At 42.0% G+C, this 24,981-nt stretch overlaps 1 protein-coding gene across 1 annotated transcript in view; it reads left to right on the top strand.

The window, feature by feature from the left end:
* ATXN2 (ataxin 2) overlaps positions 1–24,981 on the top strand; it is a gene marked incomplete in the record, with an annotated part of 1,324,939 nt that overhangs the window by 336,158 nt on the left and 963,800 nt on the right. Inside the window, 1 exon segment of the mRNA XM_053699757.1 lies at positions 24,548–24,639. Within this exon segment, the coding sequence (XP_053555732.1) occupies positions 24,548–24,639 (92 nt within the window).

Raw genomic sequence — 24,981 nt, 5'->3', positions numbered from 1 at the left:
ATCAAACAATAGAGAGCTTCAGTAATCCTGATCGTGCTTGCATGGCCACGCAGGAATTGGTATGCGGATTTAGTGGACATGTCCTCTCTGCCACCGTGGATGCTTCCTTTGAGACAGGACCTTCTCATTCAAGGACCTTTCCAACATCCAAATCTAAATTCTCTGCAGCTGACTGCTTGGACATTAAACGCTTGATTTTATCTAAGCGGGGATTCTCAGGTTCGGTCATTAATACTTTGATACAGGCACGTAAGCCTGTCACTAGAAAGATCTATCATAACATATGGCGTAAATATCTTTTTTGGTGTGAATCCAAGGGCTACTCATGGAGTAAAGTTAGGATTCCCTGGATTCTGTCTTTTCTCCAAGAAGGATTGGAGAAAGGGTTATATCAGCGAGTTCCTTAAAGGGACAGATTTCTGCTTTGTCAATTTTGCTTCACAAACTTTTGGCAGATGTTCCAGATGTTCAGTCTTTTTGTCAGGCTCTAACCAGAATTAAGCCTGTATTTAGACCAATTACTCCTCCCTGGAGTTTGAATTTAGTTCTTCGAGTTCTTCAAGGGGTTCCGTTTGAACCCATGCATTCCATAGATATTAAATTATTATCTTGGAAAGTTTTGTTTCTGGTTGCTATTTCTTCGGCTCGTAGAGTTTCTGAGCTTTCAGCATTATAATGTGATTCGCCTTATCTTCTACTTCATTCTGATAAGGTGGTTTTGCGTACCAAACCTGGATTCCTTCCTAAGGTTGTTTCAAATAAGAATATTAATCAGGAATTTGTTGTTCCTTCCTTGTGTCCTAATCCTTCTAAGAAGGAGCGTCTTTTACATAACCTGGACGTGGTCCATGCCTTGAAGTTTTACTTGCAGGCAACTAAGGATTTCCGTCAATCATCTTCATTATTCATTTTTTATTCTGGAAAGCATAGGGGTCAGAAAGCTACGGCTACCTTTCTGTCTTTTTGGCTGAGGAGTATAATCCATCTGGCATATGAGACTGCTGGACAGCAGCCTCCTGAAAGAATTACGGCTCATTCTACTAGGGCTGTGGCTTCCACATGGGCTTTTAAAACAATGCTTCTGTTGAGCAGATTTGCAAGGCTGCAACTTGGTCGTCTCTTCATACTTTTTCCCAATTTTACAATTTTGATACTTTTGCTTCTTCTGAGGCTGTTTTTGAGAGAAAAGTTCTTCAAGCAGTGGTGCCTTCCGTTTAGGTCTCTGTCTTGTCCCTCCCGTTTCATCCGTGTCCTGTAGCTTTGGTATTGTATCCCACAAGTAAGAATGAAATCCGTGAACTCGTCGTATCTTGTAGAAGAAAAGTAAATTTAAGCTTACCTGATAAATTAATTTCTTCTACGTTACGACGAGTCCACGGCCCTCCCTGTCTTTTTTCAGACAAATTTAGATTTAATTTTTTATAACTTCAGTCACCTCTGCACCTTTAGCTTTTCCTTTCTCTTCCTAAACCTTTGGTCGAATGACTGGGGGTGGAGGGAAGGGAGGAGCTATATATACAGCTCTGCTGTGGTGCTCTTTGCCACTTTTTGTTAGCAGGAGGTTAATATCCCACAAGTAAGGATGAAATCCGTGGACTCATATCGTAGAAGAAATTAATTTATCAGGTAAGCATAAATTTACTTTTCTACCGTTACCGGAGAGAAGGTTGCCTTTCTACCGCAGGTTAAGAAGAATAAGCCTAAGGGACGGCAGTTGTCTAATTTTCGTTCCTACAAATCACAACGACGGCAATCCTCATCCAAGTCCGAGCAGCCGAAGAGTACTTGAAAGCCGGCTCAGTCCTGGAATAAGTCCAAACAGACTAAGAAGCCCGCTGAGAACAAATTGGCATAAAGGGTTGGCCCACGATCTGTGATCGGATCGAGTAGGGGGCAGACTGTCTCTTTTTTCAGACGTCTGGTTCCAGGATGTACAGGATCCTTGGGTCCTGGAGGTTGTATCTCAGGGATACCGGATAGGATTGAAATCTCATCCGCCCAGGGGCAGATTACTACTCTCCAGACTGTCTACAAGACCAGAAAAGAGAACTACCTTTTTTAGGTAGCGTACAGTATCTCTCCTCTCTAGGAGTAATTCTCCCGGTACCTACAGCAGAGCTTTGGGGTTTTATTCAAACCTTTTCGTGGTTCCAAAAAAGGAGGGAACTTTTCGTCCAATTCTGGACTTACAGTGCCTAAACAAGTTTCTGAGCGTTCCCTCTTTCAAGATGGAGACAATACAGTAAATCCTTCTTTTCAGTTCCCGAAGTTTGCCTTTCTGAACCAGCCCTTCCAGTTCATTGTTCTTCCCAGTTTGGCCTAGCTACTGCTTCAAGGATTTTTTTCAAAGATTCTGGGGGCTATTCTAGCCGTTGCCAGAACACGAGGTATTGCAGTAGCGCCTTGCCTGGACGATATCTTGGTACAGGCACCATCTTTTCATCTAGTGGAAGAACACTGAGTCCCTTTTCAGTCTTTTTTAATCACATGGATGGAAGATAAACTTGGAAAAGTTAACTTACTCATGTTGTCCTGTATGGACATCATTCCTTTTGCCGAATTCCATCTCAGACCCTTACAACTAAGCATGCTGAGACAATGGAACATCGACCATTCTGTCTCAACAGATATGTGCTGGACAACCTGTCGAGACTCGCTCTCTTGGTGGCTCTGTCCAGATCATCTGTCCCAAGGCACATGATTCTTGAGACCGTCCTTGGAGATTGTGACTATGGACGCAAGCATTTCGCCTGGGGAGCCGTTTGGGGTTCCAAGAAGGCACAAGGGCTGTGAATTTTTAAGTAATCCTCCCGATCAATGTATTGGAACTCTGGGCAATCTTCAGTGCCTTGAAGGCTTGGACCCTTCTGGGTTCGTCCCAGTTTATCAGATTCCAATCAGACAATATAACCTTGGTTGCCTACACCAACCATCAGGGGGGAATGAAAAGTCCCTTGGCGAACAGATACTAGAGTGGGTGGAGACTCACAGATGTACGCTGTTAGCGATCCACATTCCGGGTGTGGACAACTGGGAAGTGGATTTCCTCAGCAGGCAATCCTTTCACCCAGGGTAATGGTCTCCCCCCCCAAGGTGTTTAGAGAGATATGAAGCGAGTGGGGGTCACCGGAGATAGATCTCATGGCATCTTGCCTCAATACCAAGCTACCCAGGTATGGGTCGAGGGATCCTCAGGCGGAACTGATAGATGCCCTATCACTACCATGGAGGTTCAGAGTCATATATCTTTTTCCTCCATTACCGCTTATCCCTTGTGTGGTGGCTCGCATCAAGCAGGAGCGAGCATCAGTGTTTCTAATTGCTCCATCGTGGCCGTGAAGGACATAGTTTGCGAATCTGGTTGGGATGTCATCTCCTCAGTAGAGGTTACCTTGTTGCAGAGATCTGCTGATACAGGGTCCCTTTGTTCATCAAAATCTAGATTCTCTGAGACTGACTGTGTGGAGATTGAACACTTAGTCTTAGCCAAGAGAGGTTTTTCTGAGAGTGTTATCGACACTCTGGTTCGAGCTTGTAAGCCAGTTACTTGTCGTATCTACCATAAAGTGTGGGGTACTTACTTGTACTGGTATGAAGAGCGTAGCTTTTCCTGGCATAAGGTTAAGGTTGCCAGAATTGTATCTTTTCTCCAGGATGGTCTGGAGAAGGATCTATCTGCTAGTTCCCTGAAGGGACAGATATTGGCCCTGTCGTTTTTACTACACAAGAGACTGGCTAAGCTTCTGGATGTGCAGTCCTTTGTTAAGGCTCTGACTAGGATCAGACCTGTGTTTAGATCTGGGGCTCCGCCTTGGAGCCTAAATCTATTTCTTAGTGTTTTGCAGCAGGCTCCGTTTGAGCCTATTCATACTGTTAACATTAAATTGTTATCTTGGAAGGTTCTATTTTTGTTGGTTATTGATTTCTGCTTTGCAATATGACCCCCCCCCCCATCTTGTTTTCCATGCTGATAAGGTGGTTTTACGTCATAAATTTGGGTTCCTCTCTAAGGTGGTTCATAACATTAATCAAGAAATTGTTGTTCCTTCCTTGTGTCCTAATCTTCCTTCAGCAAAGGAACGCTTGCTTCAAAATCTAGTTGTGGTTCGTTCCATGAAGTTTTTCTGGCTACTAAGGATTTCAGACATCTATACTGGGCAGAAGGCTACTACGACTTCCCTATCTTTCTGGTTGAGGCGTGTCATCCGCTTAGCTTATGAGACAGCGGGGAGACAGCCTCCTGTGAGGATAATGGCTCATTCCACTAGAGCAGTGGCTTTCTCCTGGGCTTTTAAGAACGAAGCCTCTATGGATCAGATTTATAAGGTGGCTACCTGGTCCTCCTTACACACTTTTTCTAAATTTTACAAGTTTGATGTGTTTGCTTCGGCTGAAGCAGCTTTCGGGAGAAAAGTTTTGCAGGCTGTGGTGCTATCAGAATAGGGTCTGCCTCCCTTTTTTGTTCCCTCCCGTTATTCCTTCAGTGTCCTCTGGAACTTGGGTATAGTTTTTCCAACAGTAAGGAATGAAGTCATGGACTCTCCCTGCCTTATGGAAGGAAAACCATAATTTATGCTTACCAGATAAACTCCTTTCCTTCCTGGCAGGGAGTCCACAACCCCGCCTGTGATTTAGTTTTTGCTAAGCGGCTCCCTTTTTATATTATTCTGGCACCTTTATACCCTGATGTTTCTCCTACTTTTCCTTGTTTCCTCAGCAGAATGACTGGGGGATAGGGGAAGTGGGAGGGATATTTAAGCCTTTGGCTGGGGTGTCTTTGCCTCCTTCTGGTGGCCAGGTGTTGTATTTCCCAACAGTAAGGAATGAAGTTGTGGACTCTCCCTGCCAGGAAAGGAATTTATCTAATAAGCATAAAATATGTTTTTAGACAGACTTCTAGCCTGTTTGTTCTTTTTTTCTGGTCGTAAGATAGGCCAGAAGGCCTTGGCTAGCCTCTAGTTTAAAACTTATGATTCACAGAGATTATTTGGAGGCGGATCACCCCGCCACAGAGAATTACAGCAAAGCGGCCACTTTGTCTTCTCTGCATACCTTTTTCTAAATTTTACCATTTTTATCTTTTTACCTTGTCAGAAGCAGTTTTTTGTAGAAAGGTCCTTCAGGCAGTTGTCTGTTTGATAATTGTGCCTATATTTTGAGTTTTTTTTTTTTTGTCTTAAGACTTTTTTGTTTTAAATGTCTCAGCAAAAAAAGCTGTTTTTATTTTATCCCTCCCTTTCTTGTTACTCGTTGACTTCCACATCTTTGGTATTATATCCCATATGTAACAGCTCATGGGCTCTTGCCACCTATATGTAAGAAAATATAATTTATGTAAGAACTTACTTGATAAATTAATTTATTTCATGGTAGCGAGAGTCTACGAGGCTCCATCCATTTGGGTTCATTTTTTTTGTTCAAAGCATATCTTTTTTCTTTCATGTAATTAGCAAGAGTCCATGAGCTAGTGACATATGGGATATACATTCCTACCAGGAGGGGCAAAGTTTCCCAAACCTCAAAATGCCTATAAATACACCCCTCACCACACCCACAATTCAGTTTTACAAACTTTGCCTCCTATGGAGGTGGTGAAGTAAGTTTGTGCTAGATTCTACGTTGATATGCGCTCCGCAGCAAGTTGGAGCCCGGTTTTCCTCTCAGCGTGCAGTGAATGTCAGAGGGATGTGAGGAGAGTATTGCCTATTTGAATGCAGTGATCTCCTTCTACGGGGTCTATTTCGTAGGTTCTCTGTTATCGGTCGTAGAGATTCATCTCTTACCTCCCTTTTCAGATCGACGATATACTCTTATTTATATACCATTACCTCTGCTGATTTTCGTTTCAGTACTGGTTTGGCTTTCTACAAACGTGTAGATGAGTGTCCTGGGGTAAGTAAATCTTATTTTCTGTGACACTCTAAGCTATGGTTGGGCACTTTATTTATAAAGTTCTAAATATATGTATTCAAACATTTATTTGCCTTGACTCAGAATGTTCAACATTCCTTATTTTCAGACAGTCAGTTTCATATTTGGGATAATGCGTTTGAATCAATCATTTTTTCTTACCTTAAAAATTTGACTTTTTTTCCCTGTGGGCTGTTAGGCTCGCGGGGGCTGAAAATGCTTCATTTTATTGCGTCATTCTTGGCGCGGACTTTTTTGGCGCAAAAAATCTTTTCTGTTTCCGGCGTCATACGTGTCGCCGGAAGTTGCGTCATTTTTTGACGTCCTTTTGCGCCAAAAATGTCGGCGTTCCGGATGTGGCGTCATTTTTGGCGCCAAAAAGCATTTAGGCGCCAAACAATGTGGGCGTATTATTTGGCGCCAAAAAATATGGGCGTCACTTTTGTCTCCACATTATTTCAGTCTGATTTTTTCTTTGCTTCTGGTTACTAGAAGCTTGTTTATTGGCATTTTTTCCCATTCCTGAAACTGTCATTTAAGGAATTTGATCAATTTTGCTTTATATGTTGTTTTTTCTCTTACATATTGCAAGATGTCTCACGTTGCATCTGAGTCAGAAGATACTTCAGGAAAATCGCTGTCTAGTGCTGGAACTACCAAAGCTAAGTGTATCTGCTGTAAACTTTTGGTAGCTATTCCTCCAGCTGTTGTTTGTATTAATTGTCATGACAAACTTGTTAAAGCAGATAATATTTCCTTTAGTAATGTACCATTGCCTGTTGCAGTTCCCTCAACATCTAAGGTGCAGAATGTTCCTGATAACATAAGAGATTTTGTTTCTGAATCCATCAAGAAGGCTATGTCTGTTATTTCTCCTTCTAGTAAACATAAAAAATCTTTTAAAACTTCTCTCTCTACAGATAAATTTTTAAATGAACATCATCATTCTGATTCTGATGACTCTTCTGGTTCAGAGGATTCTGTCTCAGAGATTGATGCTGATAAATCTTCATATTTATTTAAAATGGAATTTATTCGTTCTTTACTTAAAGAAGTACTAATTGCTTTAGAAATAGAGGATTCTGGTCCTCTTGATACTAATTCTAAACGTTTAGATAAGGTGTTTAAATCTCCTGTGGTTATTCCAGAAGTTTTTCCTGTTCCTAATGCTATTTCTGAAGTAATTTCCAAAGAATTGGATAAATTGGGTAATTCATTTACTCCTTCTAAACGTTTTAAGCAATTATATCCTGTGCCGTCTGACAGATTAGAATTTTGGGACAAAATCCCTAAAGTTGATGGGGCTATTTCTTCTGTTAAGTGTGATCAGTCCACGGGTCATCATTACTTCTGGGATATTACTCCTCCCCAACAGGAAGTGCAAGAGGATTCACCCAGCAGAGCTGCATATAGCTCCTCCCCTCTACGTCACTCCCAGTCATTCTCTTGCACCCAACGACTAGATAGGATGTGTGAGAGGACTATGGTGATTATACTTAGTTTTATATCTTCAATCAAGAGTTTGTTATTTTAAAATAGCACCGGAGTGTGTTATTACCTCTCTGGCAGAGTTTGAAGAAGAATCTACCAGAGTTTTGCTATGATTTTAGCCGGAGTAGTTAAGATCATATTGCTGTTTCTCAGCCATCTGAGGAGAGGTAAACTTCAGATCAGGGGACAGCGGGCAGATGAATCTGCATAGAGGTATGTAGCAGCTTTTATTTTCTGACAATGGAATTGATGAGAAAATCCTGCCATACCGATATGTCATGTATGTATACTTTACACTTCAGTATTCTGGGGAATGGTACTTCACTAGAATTACACTGTAAGAAGTACATAAAGCTGTTTAATAACTAGAAATTATGTTTAACGTTTTTGCTGGAATGTAAAATCGTTTTCATTTGCTGAGGTACTGAGTGAATAAATGTTTGGGCACTATTTTTCCACTTGGCAGTTGCTTAATCTTTTTTCTGACAGTTTCTGTTCTCTCTCACTGCTGTGTGTGAGGGGGAGGGGCCATTTTTTTGGCGCTTTTGCTACGCATCAGATATTTCAGTCAGCAGCTCATTGTACTTCCTGCATGATCCGGTTCATCTCTACAGAACTCAGGGGTCTTCAAAACTTATTTTGAGGGAGGTAATTTCTCTCAGCAGAGCTGTGAGAATTATAGTTAACTGAGATAAAAAACGTTTTTTCTGTAATTTTTTTCCTGCTTTCAGAATTAGTTATCTTTGCTAATGGGATTAAACCTTTGCTAAAGTTGTGTTGTTTACAAGGATTGAGGCTATAACTGTTTCAATTTATTAATTTTCAACTGTCATAGATCTTCTGTGCTTCTTAAAGGCACAGTACGTTTTTAATAATATTCTAATTGAATTGTATTCCAAGTTGCAAGTTTATTTGCTAGTGTTTTAAACATGTCTGATTCAGAGGAAGATACCTGTGTCATTTGTTGCAATGCCAAAGTGGAGCCCAATAGAAATTTATGTACTAACTGTATTGATGCTACTTTAAATAAAAGTCAATCTGTACAAATTGAACAAATTTCACCAAACAACGAGGGGAGAGTTATGCCGACTAACTCGCCTCACGTGTCAGTACCTGCATCTCCCGCTCGGGAGGTGCGTGATATTGTAGCGCCGAGTACATCTGGGCGGCCATTACAAATCACATTACAAGATATGGCTACTGTTATGACTGAAGTTTTGGCTAAATTACCAGAACTAAGAGGTAAGCGTGATCACTCTGGGGTGAGAACAGAGTGCGCTGATAATATTAGGGCCATGTCAGACACTGCGTCACAGGTGGCAGAACATGAGGACGGAGAACTTCATTCTGTGGGTGACGGTTCTGATCCAAACAGACTGGATTCAGATATTTCAAATTTTAAATTTAAGCTGGAAAACCTCCGTGTATTACTAGGGGAGGTGTTAGCGGCTCTGAATGATTGTAACACAGTTGCAATACCAGAGAAAATGTGTAGGTTGGATAAATATTTCTCCAACATAGGTGTGTCCGGTCCACGGCGTCATCCTTACTTGTGGGATATTCTCTTCCCCAACAGGAAATGGCAAAGAGCCCAGCAAAGCTGGTCACATGATCCCTCCTAGGCTCCGCCTACCCCAGTCATTCTCTTTGCCGTTGTACAGGCAACATCTCCACGGAGATGGCTTAGAGTTTTTTAGTGTTTAACTGTAGTTTTTCATTATTCAATCAAGAGTTTGTTATTTTCAAATAGTGCTGGTACGTACTATTTACTCAGAAACAGAAAAGAGATGAAGAATTCTGTTTGTATGAGGAAAATGATTTTAGCAACCGTAACTAAAATCCATGGCTGTTCCACACAGGACTGTTGAGAGCAATTAACTTCAGTTGGGGGAACAGTTTGCAGTCCCTGGCTGCTTGAGGTATGACACATTCTAACAAGACGATGTAATGCTGGAAGCTGTCATTTTCCCTATGGGATCCGGTAAGCCATGTTTATTACGATTGTAAATAAGGGCTTCACAAGGGCTTATTTAAACTGTAGACTTTTTCTGGGCTAAATCGATTGATTATTAACACATATTTAGCCTTGAGGAATCATTTTATCTGGGTATTTTGATATAATAATATCGGCAGGCTCTGTTTTAGACACCTTATTCTTTAGGGGCTTTCCCAAAGCATAGGCAGAGTCTCATTTTCGCGCCGGTGTTGCGCACTTGTTTTTGAGAGGCATGGCATGCAGTCGCATGTGAGAGGAGCTCTGATACTTATAAAAGACTTCTGAAGGCGTCATTTGGTATCGTATTCCCCTTTGGGTTTGGTTGGGTCTCAGCAAAGCAGATACCAGGGACTGTAAAGGGGTTTAAAGCTTAAAACGGCTCCGGTTCCGTTATTTTAAGGGTTAAAGCTTCCAAAATTGGTGTGCAATATTTTCAAGGCTTTAAGACGCTGTGGTGAAAATTTGGTGAATTTTGAACAATTCCTTCATGTTTTTTCGCAATTGCAGTAATAAAGTGTGTTCAGTTTAAAATTTAAAGTGACAGTAACGGTTTTATTTTAAAACGTTTTTTGTACTTTCTGATCAAGTTTATGCCTGTTTAACATGTCTGAACTACCAGATAGACTGTGTTCTGAATGTGGGGAAGCCAGAATTCCTATTCATTTAAATAAATGTGATTTATGTGATAATGACAATGATGCCCAAGATGATTCCTCAAGTGAGGGGAGTAAGCATGGTACTGCATCATTCCCTCCTTCGTCTACACGAGTCTTGCCCACTCAGGAGGCCCCTAGTACATCTAGCGCGCCAATACTCCTTACTATGCAACAATTAACGGCTGTAATGGATAATTCTGTCAAAAACATTTTAGCCAAAATGAACCCTTGTCAGCGTAAGCGTGGCTGCTCTGTTTTAGTTACTGAAGAGCATGACGACGCTGATATTAATATCTCTGAAGGGCCCCTAACCCAATCTGAGGGGGCCAGGGAGGTTTTGTCTGAGGGAGAAATTACTGATTTAGGGAACATTTCTCAGCAGGCTGAATCTGATGTGATTACATTTAAATTTAAATTGGAACATCTCCGCATTTTGCTTAAGGAGGTATTATCCACTCTGGATGATTGTGAAAATTTAGTCATCCCAGAGAAACTATGTAAAATGGACAAGTTCCTAGAGGTGCCGGGGCTCCCAGAAGCTTTTCCTATACCCAAGCGGGTGGCGGACATTGTTAATAAAGAATGGGAAAGGCCCGGTATTCCTTTCGTCCCTCCCCCCATATTTAAAAAATTGTTTCCTATGGTCGACCCCAGAAAGGACTTATGGCAGTCAGTCCCCAAGGTCGAGGGAGCGGTTTCTACTTTAAACAAACGCACCACTATTCCCATAGAGGATAGTTGTGCTTTCAAAGATCCTATGGATAAAAAATTAGAAGGTTTGCTTAAAAAGATGTTTGTTCAGCAGGGTTACCTTCTACAACCCATTTCATGCATTGTCCCTGTCACTACTGCCGCATATTTCTGGTTTGATGAACTGCTTAAGGTGCTCGATAGTGACTCTCCTCCTTATGAGGAGATTATGGACAGAATCAATGCTCTCAAATTGGCTAATTCTTTCACTCTAGACGCCTCTTTGCAATTGGCTAAGTTAGCGGCTAAGAACTCTGGGTTTGCTATTGTGGCGCGCAGAGCGCTTTGGTTGAAATCTTGGTTGGCTGATGCGTCTTCCAAGAACAAGCTACTAAACATTCCTTTCAAGGGGAAAACGTTGTTTGGTCCTGACTTGAAAGAGATTATCTTTGATATCACTGGGGGTAAGGGCCACGCCCTTCCTCAGGATCGGCCTTTCAAGGCAAAAAATAGACCTAATTTTCGTCCCTTTCGTAAAAACGGACCAGCCCAAGGTGCTACGTCCTCTAAGCAAGAGGGTAATACTTCTCAGGCCAAGCCAGCTTGGAGACCAATGCAAGGCTGGAACAAGGGAAAGCAGGCCAAGAAACCTGCCACTGCTACCAAGACAGCATGAAATATTGGCCCCCGATCCGGGACCGGATCTGGTGGGGGGCAGACTCTCTCTCTTCGCTCAGGCTTGGGCAAGAGATGTTCTGGATCCTTGGGCGCTAGAAATAGTCTCCCAGGGTTATCTTCTGGAATTCAAGGGACTTCCCCCAAGGGGGAGGTTCCACAGGTCGCAGTTGTCTTCAGACCACATAAAAAGACAGGCGTTCTTACATTGTGTAGAAGACCTGTTAAAAATGGGAGTGATTCATCCTGTTCCATTAAGAGAACAAGGGATGGGGTTCTACTCCAATCTGTTCATAGTTCCCAAAAAAGAGGGAACGTTCAGACCAATCCTAGATCTCAAGATCTTAAACAAATTTCTCAAGGTCCCATCGTTCAAGATGGAAACCATTCGAACTATCCTTCCTTCCATCCAGGAAGGTCAATTCATGACCACGGTGGATTTAAAGGATGCGTATCTACATATTCCTATCCACAAGGAACATCATCGGTTCCTAAGGTTTGCATTCCTGGACAAACATTACCAGTTCGTGGCGCTTCCTTTCGGATTAGCCACTGCTCCGAGGATTTTCACAAAGGTACTAGGGTCCCTTCTAGCGGTGCTAAGACCAAGGGGCATTGCAGTAGTACCTTACCTGGACGACATTCTGATTCAAGCGTCGTCCCTTCCTCAAGCAAAGGCTCACACGGACATTGTCCTGGCCTTTCTCAGATCTCACGGCTGGAAAGTGAACGTGGAAAAGAGTTCTCTATCCCCGTCAACAAGGGTTCCCTTCTTGGGAACAATTATAGACTCCTTAGAAATGAGGATCTTTCTAACAGAGGCCAGAAAAACAAAGCTTCTGGACTCTTGTCGGATACTTCATTCCGTTCCTCTTCCTTCCATAGCTCAGTGCATGGAAGTGATCGGGTTGATGGTGGCGGCGATGGACATAGTTCCTTTTGCGCGCATTCTTCTAAGACCATTACAACTGTGCATGCTCAGTCAGTGGAATGGGGACTATACAGACTTGTCTCCGAAGATACAAGTAAATCAGAGGACCAGAGACTCACTCCGTTGGTGGCTGTCCCTGGACAATCTGTCTCAAGGGATGATGTTCCACAGACCAGAGTGGGTCATTGTCACGACCGACGCCAGTCTGATAGGCTGGGGCGCGGTCTGGGGATCCCTGAAAGCTCAGGGTCTTTGGTCTCGGGAAGAATCTCTTCTACCGATAAATATTCTGGAACTGAGAGCGATATTCAATGCTCTCCAGGCCTGGCCCCAGCTTGCGAGGACCAGGTTCATACGGTTTCAATCAGACAACATGACGACTGTTGCGTACATCAACCATCAGGGGGGAACAAGGAGTTCCCTAGCGATGGAAGAAGTAACCAAAATTATTCTTTGGGCGGAGTCTCACTCCTGCCACCTGTCTGCTATCCACATCCCAGGAGTGGAAAATTGGGAAGCGGATTTTCTGAGTCGGCAGACATTGCATCCGGGGGAGTGGGAACTCCATCCGGAAATCTTTGCCCAAGTCACTCACCTGTGGGGCATTCCAGACATGGATCTGATGGCCTCTCGTCAGAACTTCAAAGTTCCTTGCTACGGGGCCAGATCCAGGGATCCCAAGGCGGCTCTAGTGGATGCACTAGTAGCACCTTGGACCTTCAAACTAGCTTATGTGTTCCCGCCATTTCCTCTCATCCCCAGGCTGATAGCCAGGATCAAGCAGGAGAGGGCGTCGGTGATCTTGATAGCTCCTGCGTGGCCACGCAGGACTTGGTATGCAGATCTGGTGAATATGTCATCGACTCCACCTTGGAAGCTACCTTTGAGACGAGACCTTCTTGTTCAGGGTCCGTTCGAACATCCGAATCTGGTTTCACTCCAGCTGACTGCTTGGAGATTGAACGCTTGATTTTATCGAAGCGAGGATTCTCAGATTCTGTTATCGATACTCTTGTTCAGGCCAGAAAGCCTGTGACTAGAAAGATTTACCACAAAATTTGGAAAAAATATATCTGTTGGTGTGAATCTAAAGGATTCCCTTGGGACAAGGTTAAGATTCCTAGGATTCTATCCTTCCTTCAAGAAGGATTGGAAAAAGGATTATCTGCAAGTTCCCTGAAGGGACAGATTTCTGCCTTGTCGGTATTACTTCACAAAAAGCTGGCAGCTGTGCCAGATGTTCAAGCCTTTGTTCAGGCTCTGGTTAGAATCAAGCCTGTTTACAAACCTTTGACTCCTCCTTGGAGTCTCAATTTAGTTCTTTCAGTTCTTCAGGGGGTTCCGTTTGAACCCTTACATTCCGTTGATATTAAGTTATTATCTTGGAAAGTTTTGTTTTTAGTTGCGATTTCTTCTGCTAGAAGAGTCTCAGAATTATCTGCTCTGCAGTGTTCTCCTCCTTATCTGGTGTTCCATGCAGATAAGGTGGTTTTACGTACTAAACCTGGTTTTCTTCCAAAAGTTGTTTCTAACAAAAACATTAACCAGGAGATTATCGTACCTTCTCTGTGTCCAAAACCAGTTTCAAAGAAGGAACGTTTGTTGCACAATTTGGATGTTGTTCGCGCTCTAAAATTCTATTTAGATGCTACAAAGGATTTTAGACAAACATCTTCCTTGTTTGTTGTTTATTCAGGTAAAAGGAGAGGTCAAAAAGCAACTTCTACCTCTCTCTCTTTTTGGATTAAAAGCATCATCAGATTGGCTTACGAGACTGCCGGACGGCAGCCTCCCGAAAGAATCACAGCTCATTCCACTAGGGCTGTGGCTTCCACATGGGCCTTCAAGAACGAGGCTTCTGTTGATCAGATATGTAGGGCAGCGACTTGGTCTTCACTGCACACTTTTACCAAATTTTACAAGTTTGATACTTTTGCTTCTTCTGAGGCTATTTTTGGGAGAAAGGTTTTGCAAGCCGTGGTGCCTTCCATTTAGGTGACCTGATTTGCTCCCTCCCTTCATCCGTGTCCTAAAGCTTTGGTATTGGTTCCCACAAGTAAGGATGACGCCGTGGACCGGACACACCTATGTTGGAGAAAACAGAATTTATGTTTACCTGATAAATTTCTTTCTCCAACGGTGTGTCCGGTCCACGGCCCGCCCTGGTTTTTTTTTAATCAGGTCTGATATTTTATTTTCTTTAACTACAGTCACCACGGTACCATATGGTTTCTCCTATGCAAATATTCCTCCTTAACGTCGGTCGAATGACTGGGGTAGGCGGAGCCTAGGAGGGATCATGTGACCAGCTTTGCTGGGCTCTTTGCCATTTCCTGTTGGGGAAGAGAATATCCCACAAGTAAGGATGACGCCGTGGACCGGACACACCGTTGGAGAAAGAAATTTATCAGGTAAACATAAATTCTGTTTTTGCGGTACCGGCGAGTACTGAGGTTTTTCCTATACCTAAGAGACTTACTGAAATTGTTACTAAGGAGTGGGATAGACCCGGTGTGCCGTTCTCACCCCCTCCGATATTTAGAAAAATGTTTCCAATAGACGCCACCACACGGGACTTATGGCAAACGGTTCCTAAGGTGGAGGGAGCAGTTTCTACTTTAGCTAAGCGTACCACTATCCCGGTGGAGGATAGCTGTGCTTTTTCAGATCCAATGGATAAAAAATTAGAGGGTTACCTTAAGAAAATGTTTGTTCAACAAGGTTTTATATTGCAACCCCTTGCATGCATTGCGCCGATCACGGCTGCAGCGGCATTCTGGATTGAGTCTCTGGAAGAGAACATTAGTTCAGCTACTCTGGACGACATTACGGACAGGCTTAGAGTCCTTAAACTAGCTAATTCATTCATTTCGGAGGCCGTAGTACATTTAACTAAACTTACGGCGAAGAATTCAGGATTCGCCATTCAGGCACGCAGGGCGCTGTGGCTAAAATCCTGGTCAGCTGATGTTACTTCTAAGTCTAAATTGCTTAATATACCTTTCAAAGGGCAGACCTTATTCGGGCCCGGGTTGAAAGAGATTATCGCTGACATTACAGGAGGTAAAGGCCATGCCCTGCCTCAGGACAAAGCCAAAGTTAAGGCTAGACAGTCTAATTTTCGTTCCTTTCGTAATTTCAAAGCAGGAGCAGCATCAACTTCCTCTGCACCAAAACAGGAAGGAGCTGTTGCTCGCTACAGACAAGGCTGGAAACCTAACCAGTCCTGGAACAAGGGCAAGCAGGCCAGGAAACCGGCTGCTGCCCCTAAAACAGCATGAATTGAGGGCCCCCGATCCGGGATCGGATCTAGTGGGGGGCAGACTTTCTCTCTTCGCCCAGGCTTGGGCAAGAGATGTCCAGGATCCCTGGGCACTAGAGATAATATCTCAGGGATACCTTCTGGACTTCAAATACTCTCCTCCAAGAGAGAGATTTCATCTGTCAAGGTTGTCAACAATCCAGACAAAGAAAGAGGCGTTTCTACGCTGCGTACAAGAGCTATTGTTAATGGGAGTAATCCATCCAGTTCCACGGTCGGAACAGGGACAGGGGTTTTACTCAAATCTGTTTGTGGTTCCCAAAAAAGAGGGAACTTTCAGACCAATCCTGGACTTAAAGATCCTAAACAAATTCCTAAGAGTTCCATCGTTCAAGATGGAGACTATTCGGACAATTTTACCTATGATCCAAGAGGGTCAGTACATGACCACTATAGATTTAAAAGATGCTTACCTTCACATACCGATTCACAAAGATCATTACCGGTACCTAAGGTTTGCCTTCCTAGACAGGCATTACCAGTTTGTGGCTCTTCCATTCGGTTTGGCTACAGCTCCAAGAATCTTCACAAAGGTTCTGGGTGCTCTTCTGGCGGTACTAAGACCGCGGGGAATCTCGGTAGCTCCATACCTAGACGACATTCTGATACAAGCTTCAAGCTTTCAAACTGCCAAGTTTCATACAGAGTTAGTACTGGCATTTCTAAGGTCACATGGATGGAAGGTGAACGAAAAGAAAAGTTCACTCGTTCCACTCACAAGAGTTCCCTTCCTGGGGACTCTTATAGATTCTGTAGAAATGAAGATTTACCTGACAGAGGACAGGCTAACAAGACTTCAAAGTGCTTGCCGCACCCTTCATTCCATTCAACACCCGTCAGTGGCTCAATGCATGGAGGTAATCGGCTTAATGGTAGCGGCAATGGACATAGTACCCTTTGCACGCTTACACCTCAGACCACTGCAACTGTGCATGCTAAGTCAGTGGAATGGGGATTACTCAGACTTATCCCCTTCTCTGAATCTGGATCAAGAGACCAGAAATTCTCTCCTATGGTGGCTTTCTCGGCCACATCTGTCCAGGGGGATGCCATTCAGCAGACCAGACTGGACAATTGTAACAACAGACGCCAGCCTTCTAGGTTGGGGTGCCGTCTGGAATTCTCTGAAGGCTCAGGGACAATGGAGTCAGGAGGAGAGTCTCCTGAAAATAAACATTCTGGAATTGAGAGCAGTTCTCAATGCACTCCTGGCTTGGCCCCAGTTGACAACTCGGGGGTTCATCAGGTTTCAGTCGGACAACATCACGACCGTAGCTTACATCAACCATCAGGGAGGGACATGAAGCTCCCTAGCTATGATGGAAGTATCAAAGATAATTCGCTGGGCAGAGTCTCACTCTTGCCACCTGTCAGCAATCCACATCCCGGGAGTGGAGAACTGGGAAGCGGATTTCTTAAGTCGTCAGACTTTTCATCCGGGGGAGTGGGAACTTCATCCGGAGGTCTTTGCCCAAATACTTCGACGTTGGGGCAAACCAGAGATAGATCTCATGGCGTCTCGACAGAACGCCAAGCTTCCTCGCTACGGGTCCAGATCCAGGGATCCAGGAGCAGTCCTGATAGATGCCCTGACAGCACCTTGGGACTTCAGGATGGCTTACGTGTTTCCACCCTTCCCGATGCTTCCTCGATTGATTGCCAGAATCAAACAGGAGAGAGCATCAGTGATTCTAATAGCACCTGCATGGCCACGCAGGACTTGGTATGCAGACCTGGTGGACATGTCATCCTGTCCACCTTGGTCTCTACCTCTGAAACAGGACCTTCTGATCCAGGGTCCTTTCAAACATCAAAATCTAACTTCTCTGAAGCTGACTGCTTGGAAATTGAACGCTTGATTTTATCAAGACGTGGGTTTTCTGAGTCAGTTATTGATACCTTAATACAGGCTAGGAAACCTGTTACCAGAAAGATTTACCATAAGATATGGCGTAAATACCTATATTGGTGTGAATCCAAAGGTTACTCTTGGAGTAAGGTTAGGATTCCTAGGATATTGTCTTTTCTACAAGAAGGTTTAGAAAAGGGTTTATCTGCTAGTTCATTAAAGGGACAGATCTCAGCTCTGTCCATTCTGTTACACAAACGTCTCTCAGAAGTTCCTGACGTCCAGGCTTTTTGTCAGGCTTTGGCCAGGATTAAGCCTGTGTTTAAAGCTGTTGCTCCACCATGGAGTTTAAACCTTGTTCTTAATGTTTTACAGGGCGTTCCGTTTGAACCCCTTCATTCCATTGATATAAAGTTGTTATCTTGGAAAGTTCTATTTTTAATGGCTATTTCCTCGGCTCGAAGAGTCTCTGAATTATCAGCCTTACATTGTGATTCTCCTTATTTGATTTTTCATTCGGATAAGGTAGTTCTGCGTACTAAACCTGGGTTCTTACCTAAGGTAGTTACTCATAGGAATATCAATCAAGAGATTGTTGTTCCTTCTTTGTGCCCAAATCCTTCTTCGAAGAAGGAACGTCTACTGCACAACCTGGATGTAGTCCGTGCTCTAAAATTTTACTTACAGGCAACTAAGGAATTTCGACAAACGTCTTCTCTGTTTGTCGTTTACTCTGGTCAGAGGAGAGGTCAAAAAGCTTCTGCTACCTCTCTTTCTTTTTGGCTTCGTAGCATAATTCGTTTAGCTTATGAGACTGCTGGACAGCAGCCTCCTGAAAGAATTACAGCTCATTCTACTAGAGCTGTGGCTTCCACTTGGGCCTTCAAGAATGAGGCCTCTGTTGAACAGATTTGCAAGGCTGCAACTTGGTCTTCGCTTCATACTTTTTCCAAATTTTACAAATTTGACACTTTTGCTTCATCGGAGGCTATTTTTGGGAGAAAGGTTCTTCAGGCAGTGGTTCCTTCTGTATAAAGAGCCTGCCTATCCCTCCCGTCATCCGTGTACTTTTGCTTTGGTATTGGTATCCCAGAAGTAATGATGACCCGTGGACTGATCACACTTAACAGAAGAAAACATAATTTATGCTTACCTGATAAATTCCTTTCTTCTGTAGTGTGATCAGTCCAAGGCCCGCCCTGTTTTTAAGGCAGGTAAATATTTTTTAATTTATACTCCAGTCACCACTTCACCCTTGGCTTCTCCTTTCTCGTTGGTCCTTGGTCGAATGACTGGGAGTGACGTAGAGGGGAGGAGCTATATGCAGCTCTGCTGGGTGAATCCTCTTCCCCTTCCTGTTGGGGAGGAGTAATATCCCAGAAGTAATGATGACCCGTGGACTGATCACACTACAGAAGAAAGGAATTTATCAGGTAAGCATAAATTATGTTTTCTACCCTTGCTAAACGTACTACTATTCCTACGTCAGATGGTACTTCGTTAAAGATCCTTTAGATAGGAAAATTGAATCCTTTCTAAGAAAAGCTTATCTGTGTTCAGGTAATCTTCTTAGACCTGCTATATCTTTGGCTGATGTTGCTGCAGCTTCAACTTTTTGGTTGGAGACTTTAGCGCAACAAGTAACAGATCATGATTCTCATAAATTTATTATTCTTCTTCAGCATGCTAATAATTTTATCTGTGATGCCATTTTTGATATTATCAGAGTTGATGTCAGGTTTATGTCTCTAGCTATTTTAGCTAGAAGAGCTTTATGGCTTAAAACTTGGAATGCTGATATGGCTTCTAAATCAACTCTACTTTCCATTTCTTTCCAGGGTAACAAATTATTTGGTTCTCAGTTGGATTCCATTATCTCAACTGTTACTGGTGGGAAAGGAACTTTTTTACCACAGGATAAAAAATCTAAGGGTAAAAACAGGGCTAATAATCGTTTTCGTTCCTTTCGTTTCAACAAAGAACAAAAGCCTGATCCTTCATCCTCAGGAGCAGTTTCAGTTTGGAAACCATCTCCAGTCTGGAATAAATCCAAGCCTTCTAGAAAGGCAAAGCCTGCTTCTAAGTCCACATGAAGGTGCGGCCCTCATTCCAGCTCAGCTGGTAGGGGGCAGGTTACGTTTTTTCAAAGAAATTTGGATCAATTCTGTTCACAATCTTTGGATTCAGAACATTGTTTCAGAAGGGTACAGAATTGGTTTCAAGATAAGACCTCCTGCAAAGAGATTTTTTCTTTCCCGTGTCCCAGTAAATCCAGTGAAAGCTCAAGCATTTCTGAATTGTGTTTCAGATCTAGAGTTGGCTGGAGTAATTATGCCAGTTCTGGAACAGGGGATGGGGTTTTATTCAAATCTCTTCATTGTACCAAAGAAGGAGAATTCCTTCAGACCAGTTCTGGATCTAAAAATATTGAATCGTTATGTAAGGATACCAACGTTCAAAATGGTAACTGTAAGGACTATCTTGCCTTTTGTTCAGCAAGGGCATTATATGTCCACAAAAGATTTACAGGATGCTTATCTGCATATTCCGATTCATCCAGATCATTTTCAGTTCCTGAGATTCTCTTTTTTGGACAAGCATTACCAGTTTGTGGCTCTGCCGTTTGGCCTAGCTACAGCTCCAAGAATTTTTACAAAAGTTCTCGGTGCCCTTCTGTCTGTAATCAGAGAACAGGGTATTGTGGTATTTCCTTATTTGGACGATATCTTGGTACTTGCTCAGTCTTTACATTTAGCAGAATCTCATACGAATCGACTTGTGTTGTTTCTTCAAGATCATGGTTGGAGGATCAATTTACCAAAAAGTTCATTGATTCCTCAGACAAGGGTAACTTTTCTGGGTTTCCAGATAGATTCAGTGTCCATGACTCTGTCTTTAACAGACAAGAGACGTCTAAAATTGATTTCAGCTTGTCGAAACCTTCAGTCACAATCATTCCCTTCGGTAGCCTTATGCATGGAAATTCTAGGTCTTATGACTGCTGCATCGGACGCGATCCCCTTTGCTCGTTTTCACATGCGACCTCTTCAGCTCTGTATGCTGAATCAATGGTGCAGGGATTACACAAAGATATCTCAATTAATATCTTTAAAACCGATTGTACGACACTCTCTAACGTGGTGGACAGATCACCATCGTTTAATTCAGGGGGCTTCTTTTGTGCTTCCGACCTGGACTGTAATTTCAACAGATGCAAGTCTCACAGGTTGGGGAGCTGTGTGGGGATCTCTGACGGCACAAGGAGTTTGGGAATCTCAGGAGGTGAGATTACCGATCAATATTTTGGAACTCCGTGCAATTTTCAGAGCTCTTCAGTCTTGGCCTCTTCTGAAGAGAGAATCGTTCATTTGTTTTCAGACAGACAATGTCACAACTGTGGCATACATCAATCATCAAGGAGGGACTCACAGTCCTCTGGCTATGAAAGAAGTATCTCGAATTCTGGTTTGGGCGGAATCCAGCTCCTGTCTAATCTCTGCGGTTCATATCCCAGGTATAGACAATTGGGAAGCGGATTATCTCAGTCGCCAAACGTTACATCCGGGCGAATGGTCTCTTCACCCAGAGGTATTTCTTCAGATTGTTCAAATGTGGGGACTTCCAGAAATAGATCTGATGGCCTCTCATCTAAACAAGAAACTTCCCAGGTATCTGTCCAGATCCAGGGATCCTCAAACGGAAGCAGTGGATGCATTGTCAGTTCCTTGGAAGTATCATCCTGCCTATATCTTTCCGCCTCTAGTTCTTCTTCCAAGAGTAATCTCCAAGATTCTGAAGGAATGCTCGTTTGTTCTGCTGGTAGCTCCGGCATGGCCTCACAGGTTTTGGTATGCGGATCTTGTCCGGATGGCCTCTTGCCATCCGTGGACTCTTCCGCTACGACCAGACCTTCTGTCGCAAGGTCCTTTTTTCCATCAGGATCTCAAATCCTTAAATTTAAAGGTATGGAGATTGAACGCTTGATTCTTAGTCAAAGAGGTTTCTCTGACTCTGTGATTAATACTATGTTACAGGCTCGTAAATCTGTATACAGAGAGATATATTATAGAGTCTGGAAGACTTATATTTCTTGGTGTCTTTCTCATCATTTTTCTTGGCATTCTTTTAGAATTCCAAGAATTTTACAGTTTCTTCAGGATGGTTTAGATAAAGGTTTGTCCGCAAGTTCCTTGAAAGGACAAATCTCTGCTCTTTCTGTTCTTTTTCACAGAAAGATTGCTAATCTTCCTGATATTCATTGTTTTGTACAAGCTTTGGTTCGTATAAAACCTGTCATTAAGTCAATTTCTCCTCCTTGGAGTTTGAATTTGGTTCTAGGGGCTCTTCAAGCTCCTCCATTTGAACCTATGCATTCATTGGACATTAAATTACTTTCTTGGAAAGTTTTGTTCCTTTTGGCAAACTCTTCTGCCAGAAGAGTTTCTGAATTATCTGCTCTTTCTTGTGAGTCTCCTTTTCTGATTTTTCATCAGGATTAGGCAGTGTTGCGAACTTCTTTCGAATTTTTACCTAAAGTTGTGAATTCCAACAACATTAGTAGAGAAATTGTGGTTCCTTCATTATGTCCTAATCCTAAGAATTCTAAGGAGAAATCGTTACATTCTTTGGATGTTGTTAGAGCTTTGAAATATTATGTTGAAGCTACTAAGTCTTTCCGAAAGACTTCTAGTTTATTTGTTATCTTTTCCGGTTCTAGAAAAGGCCAGAAAGCTTCTGCCATTTCTTTGGCATCTTGGTTGAAATCTTTAATTCATCTTGCCTATGTTGAGTCGGGTAAAACTCCGCCTCAAAGGATTACAGCTCATTCTACTAGGTCAGTTTCTACTTCCTGGGCGTTTAGGAATGAAGCTTCGATTGATCAGATTTGCAAAGCAGCAACTTGGTCCTCTTTGCATACTTTTACTAAATTCTACCATTTTGATGTATTTTCTTCTTCTGAAGCAGTTTTTGGTAGAAAAGTACTTCAGGCAGCGGTTTCAGTTTGAATCTTCTGCTTATGTTTTTCATTAAACTTTATTTTGGGTGTGGATTATTTTCAGCAGGAATTGTCTGTCTTTATTTTATCCCTCCCTCTCTAGTGACTCTTGCGTGGAAAGATCCACATCTTGGGTAATCATTATCCCATACGTCACTAGCTCATGGACTCTTGCTAATTACATGAAAGAAAACATAATTTATGTAAGAACTTACCTGATAAATTCATTTCTTTCATATTAGCAAGAGTCCATGAGGCCCACCCTTTTTTGTGGTAGTTATGATTTTTTTTTATAAAGCACAATTATTCCAATTCCTTATTTTATATGCTTTCACACTTTTTTTATCACCCCACTTCTTGGCTATTCGTTAAACTGAATTGTGGGTGTGGTGAGGGGTGTATTTATAGGCATTTTGAGGTTTGGGAAACTTTGCCCCTCCTGGTAGGAATGTATATCCCATACGTCACTAGCTCATGGACTCTTGCTAATATGAAAGAAATGAATTTATCAGGTAAGTTCTTACATAAATTATGTTTTCCTGTTCCTCTTTTTGGCTTATACCCCTTTTAAACACCTCACCACTTGGCTATTCGTAAAACTGAGGTATGTGTGAGGTGGGGGTGTGCCTCCTCCTGGTAGGAATTTATATCCCATATGTAACAGCTTGTGTACTCTTGCCACCATGAAAGAAATTAATTTATCAGTTAAGGTTTTTTTTTTTACATAAATTTGTTTGTTTTTTGGAGACCTTTTATTCTGTAAATACAGTATTCAGCAAGTTTATTTTAATCTATTGACGGAGGCTTATGTATCTAGCCCATTCTATTCTGTTTTCATTAAATATAATCAGGTGTACATTGTTTCAAGTACACATTTAAGGATATAAAGTTTAAAAGTCTTAAAAATCCTTTAATATGTCTTGATAAACAACCACTCTCTGGGCTCGATTATTAAAAGCTCTCTGGGCTGGCGATATTATTAAAGAATGTTCGCCAGTCCTTCTATTTCCCTGGTAGAATGATCTAAAGCCACTTTTTTACCCTGAAAACAGGGTGTCTCGCTAAGGGGTGTATACTGCGTTTTCATATGAAAAATGCACAATTAAATTCATATTTTAAACTTCATACAAAACAAATATTTGAACCATTCACACAAAAATAAGCAGGGAAAAATTGTGTTAAGGTGCATCAAAAATCATAACAAAATTTTTCACCAAAAATCGTATGTTAACAAAAAAGTAAACTTTGTATGTAATTTACACAGGAATAAATCAAATTAAATATGCACAGCGTAAATCGTAATTGTAGTACACTGGATGTGCAAAAATCACACAGAAATATGAACTTATAAATACAAAATGCAAAGCGTAATTGTTTTTTCGTAAAATGGGCTGAAAATGGGCGTTCCATGGGCGTATATAAAAATGTCTCTCTAATCCCAGCATAATTCTATAAAGATTTTCGCACTGCAAATCTCAGTTTTTTTCTCACCAACTGAAAGGTGGCGAGCTTTTCTCAAAACAATACAAACACTTATAACCCCTAATAGAAAAACAAATGCATACTAAAATAAAGGCGAATGAAAGATGCTATAAGCAGAAAGCAGCGTAATGTGAGTTATATTGGCTGCAAGATTTGAATTTTAAAGTGCTCCCTCTGCTCCCTGCTAACTTTGCACTAAGGAGCGAAGTTTCCTTAACCAGTGAGCTCCAATACTTTTAATAGGAGCCATCTCGCCACTCGCAGGGACTGCCCCTTTTTTTCCGATCATTGCACCAGGGCAGCCTTGCGAGAGTTGGCGAGAAAAATTAGGTTTGAGCTGGCGAAGATTATATCATCGAGCCCTCTGAATCATCAAAATGTGAACAAAACATAGTGAAGTACTACTTAGATTTCCAAATTAAAGTGACTCAATCCTAGCATTTAGAACTAAAATGAAACTTATATGGCTGGTACCATCTACCTGTGGTCTTTTGAAAGATTTTTACAGCTATTTCTCTCTTTTTTTTTTTCTTCTTCTTTTTTTTTCAGTCCAATGGTTGGGATGCCAATGAAATGTTTCGTTTTAATGAAGAAAAATATGGCGTTGTGTCAAGTTACGACAGCAGCCTTTCATCCTATACGTATGTTTTCTTTTTGTATTTTATATATGATCTCTTATATTATTTTTCCAATGTACACCATTCACATTTAAGCAACCCTAACAGCCTTTTGACCTATTTTTTTTATTTACCTTGCAAATGCAAATCTGTTCATATATAATACGTTAAAAATTACAAATTAGTCTTCTCAATTGTACATTTCATCAAAAGAAGTTTCTGTATCCATGTAGGCTGTGCAAAAACTTTATATCCAATTGGTGATAATTCAAGCGCCAGTCAGTATTCAGGGAAAATGTGTTTACTCAAGTGTATTCTTAAAGGGACATAAAGTTACAATTAAACCTATACCCATTGGATATTACA

This window comes from Bombina bombina, chromosome 2 (genome assembly GCF_027579735.1).
Source record: "Bombina bombina isolate aBomBom1 chromosome 2, aBomBom1.pri, whole genome shotgun sequence".
Taxonomy (NCBI): Eukaryota; Metazoa; Chordata; class Amphibia; order Anura; family Bombinatoridae; genus Bombina; species Bombina bombina.
Note: the sequence above shows the minus strand (reverse complement) of the source record. Positions and strands in the feature narration are given on the sequence as shown.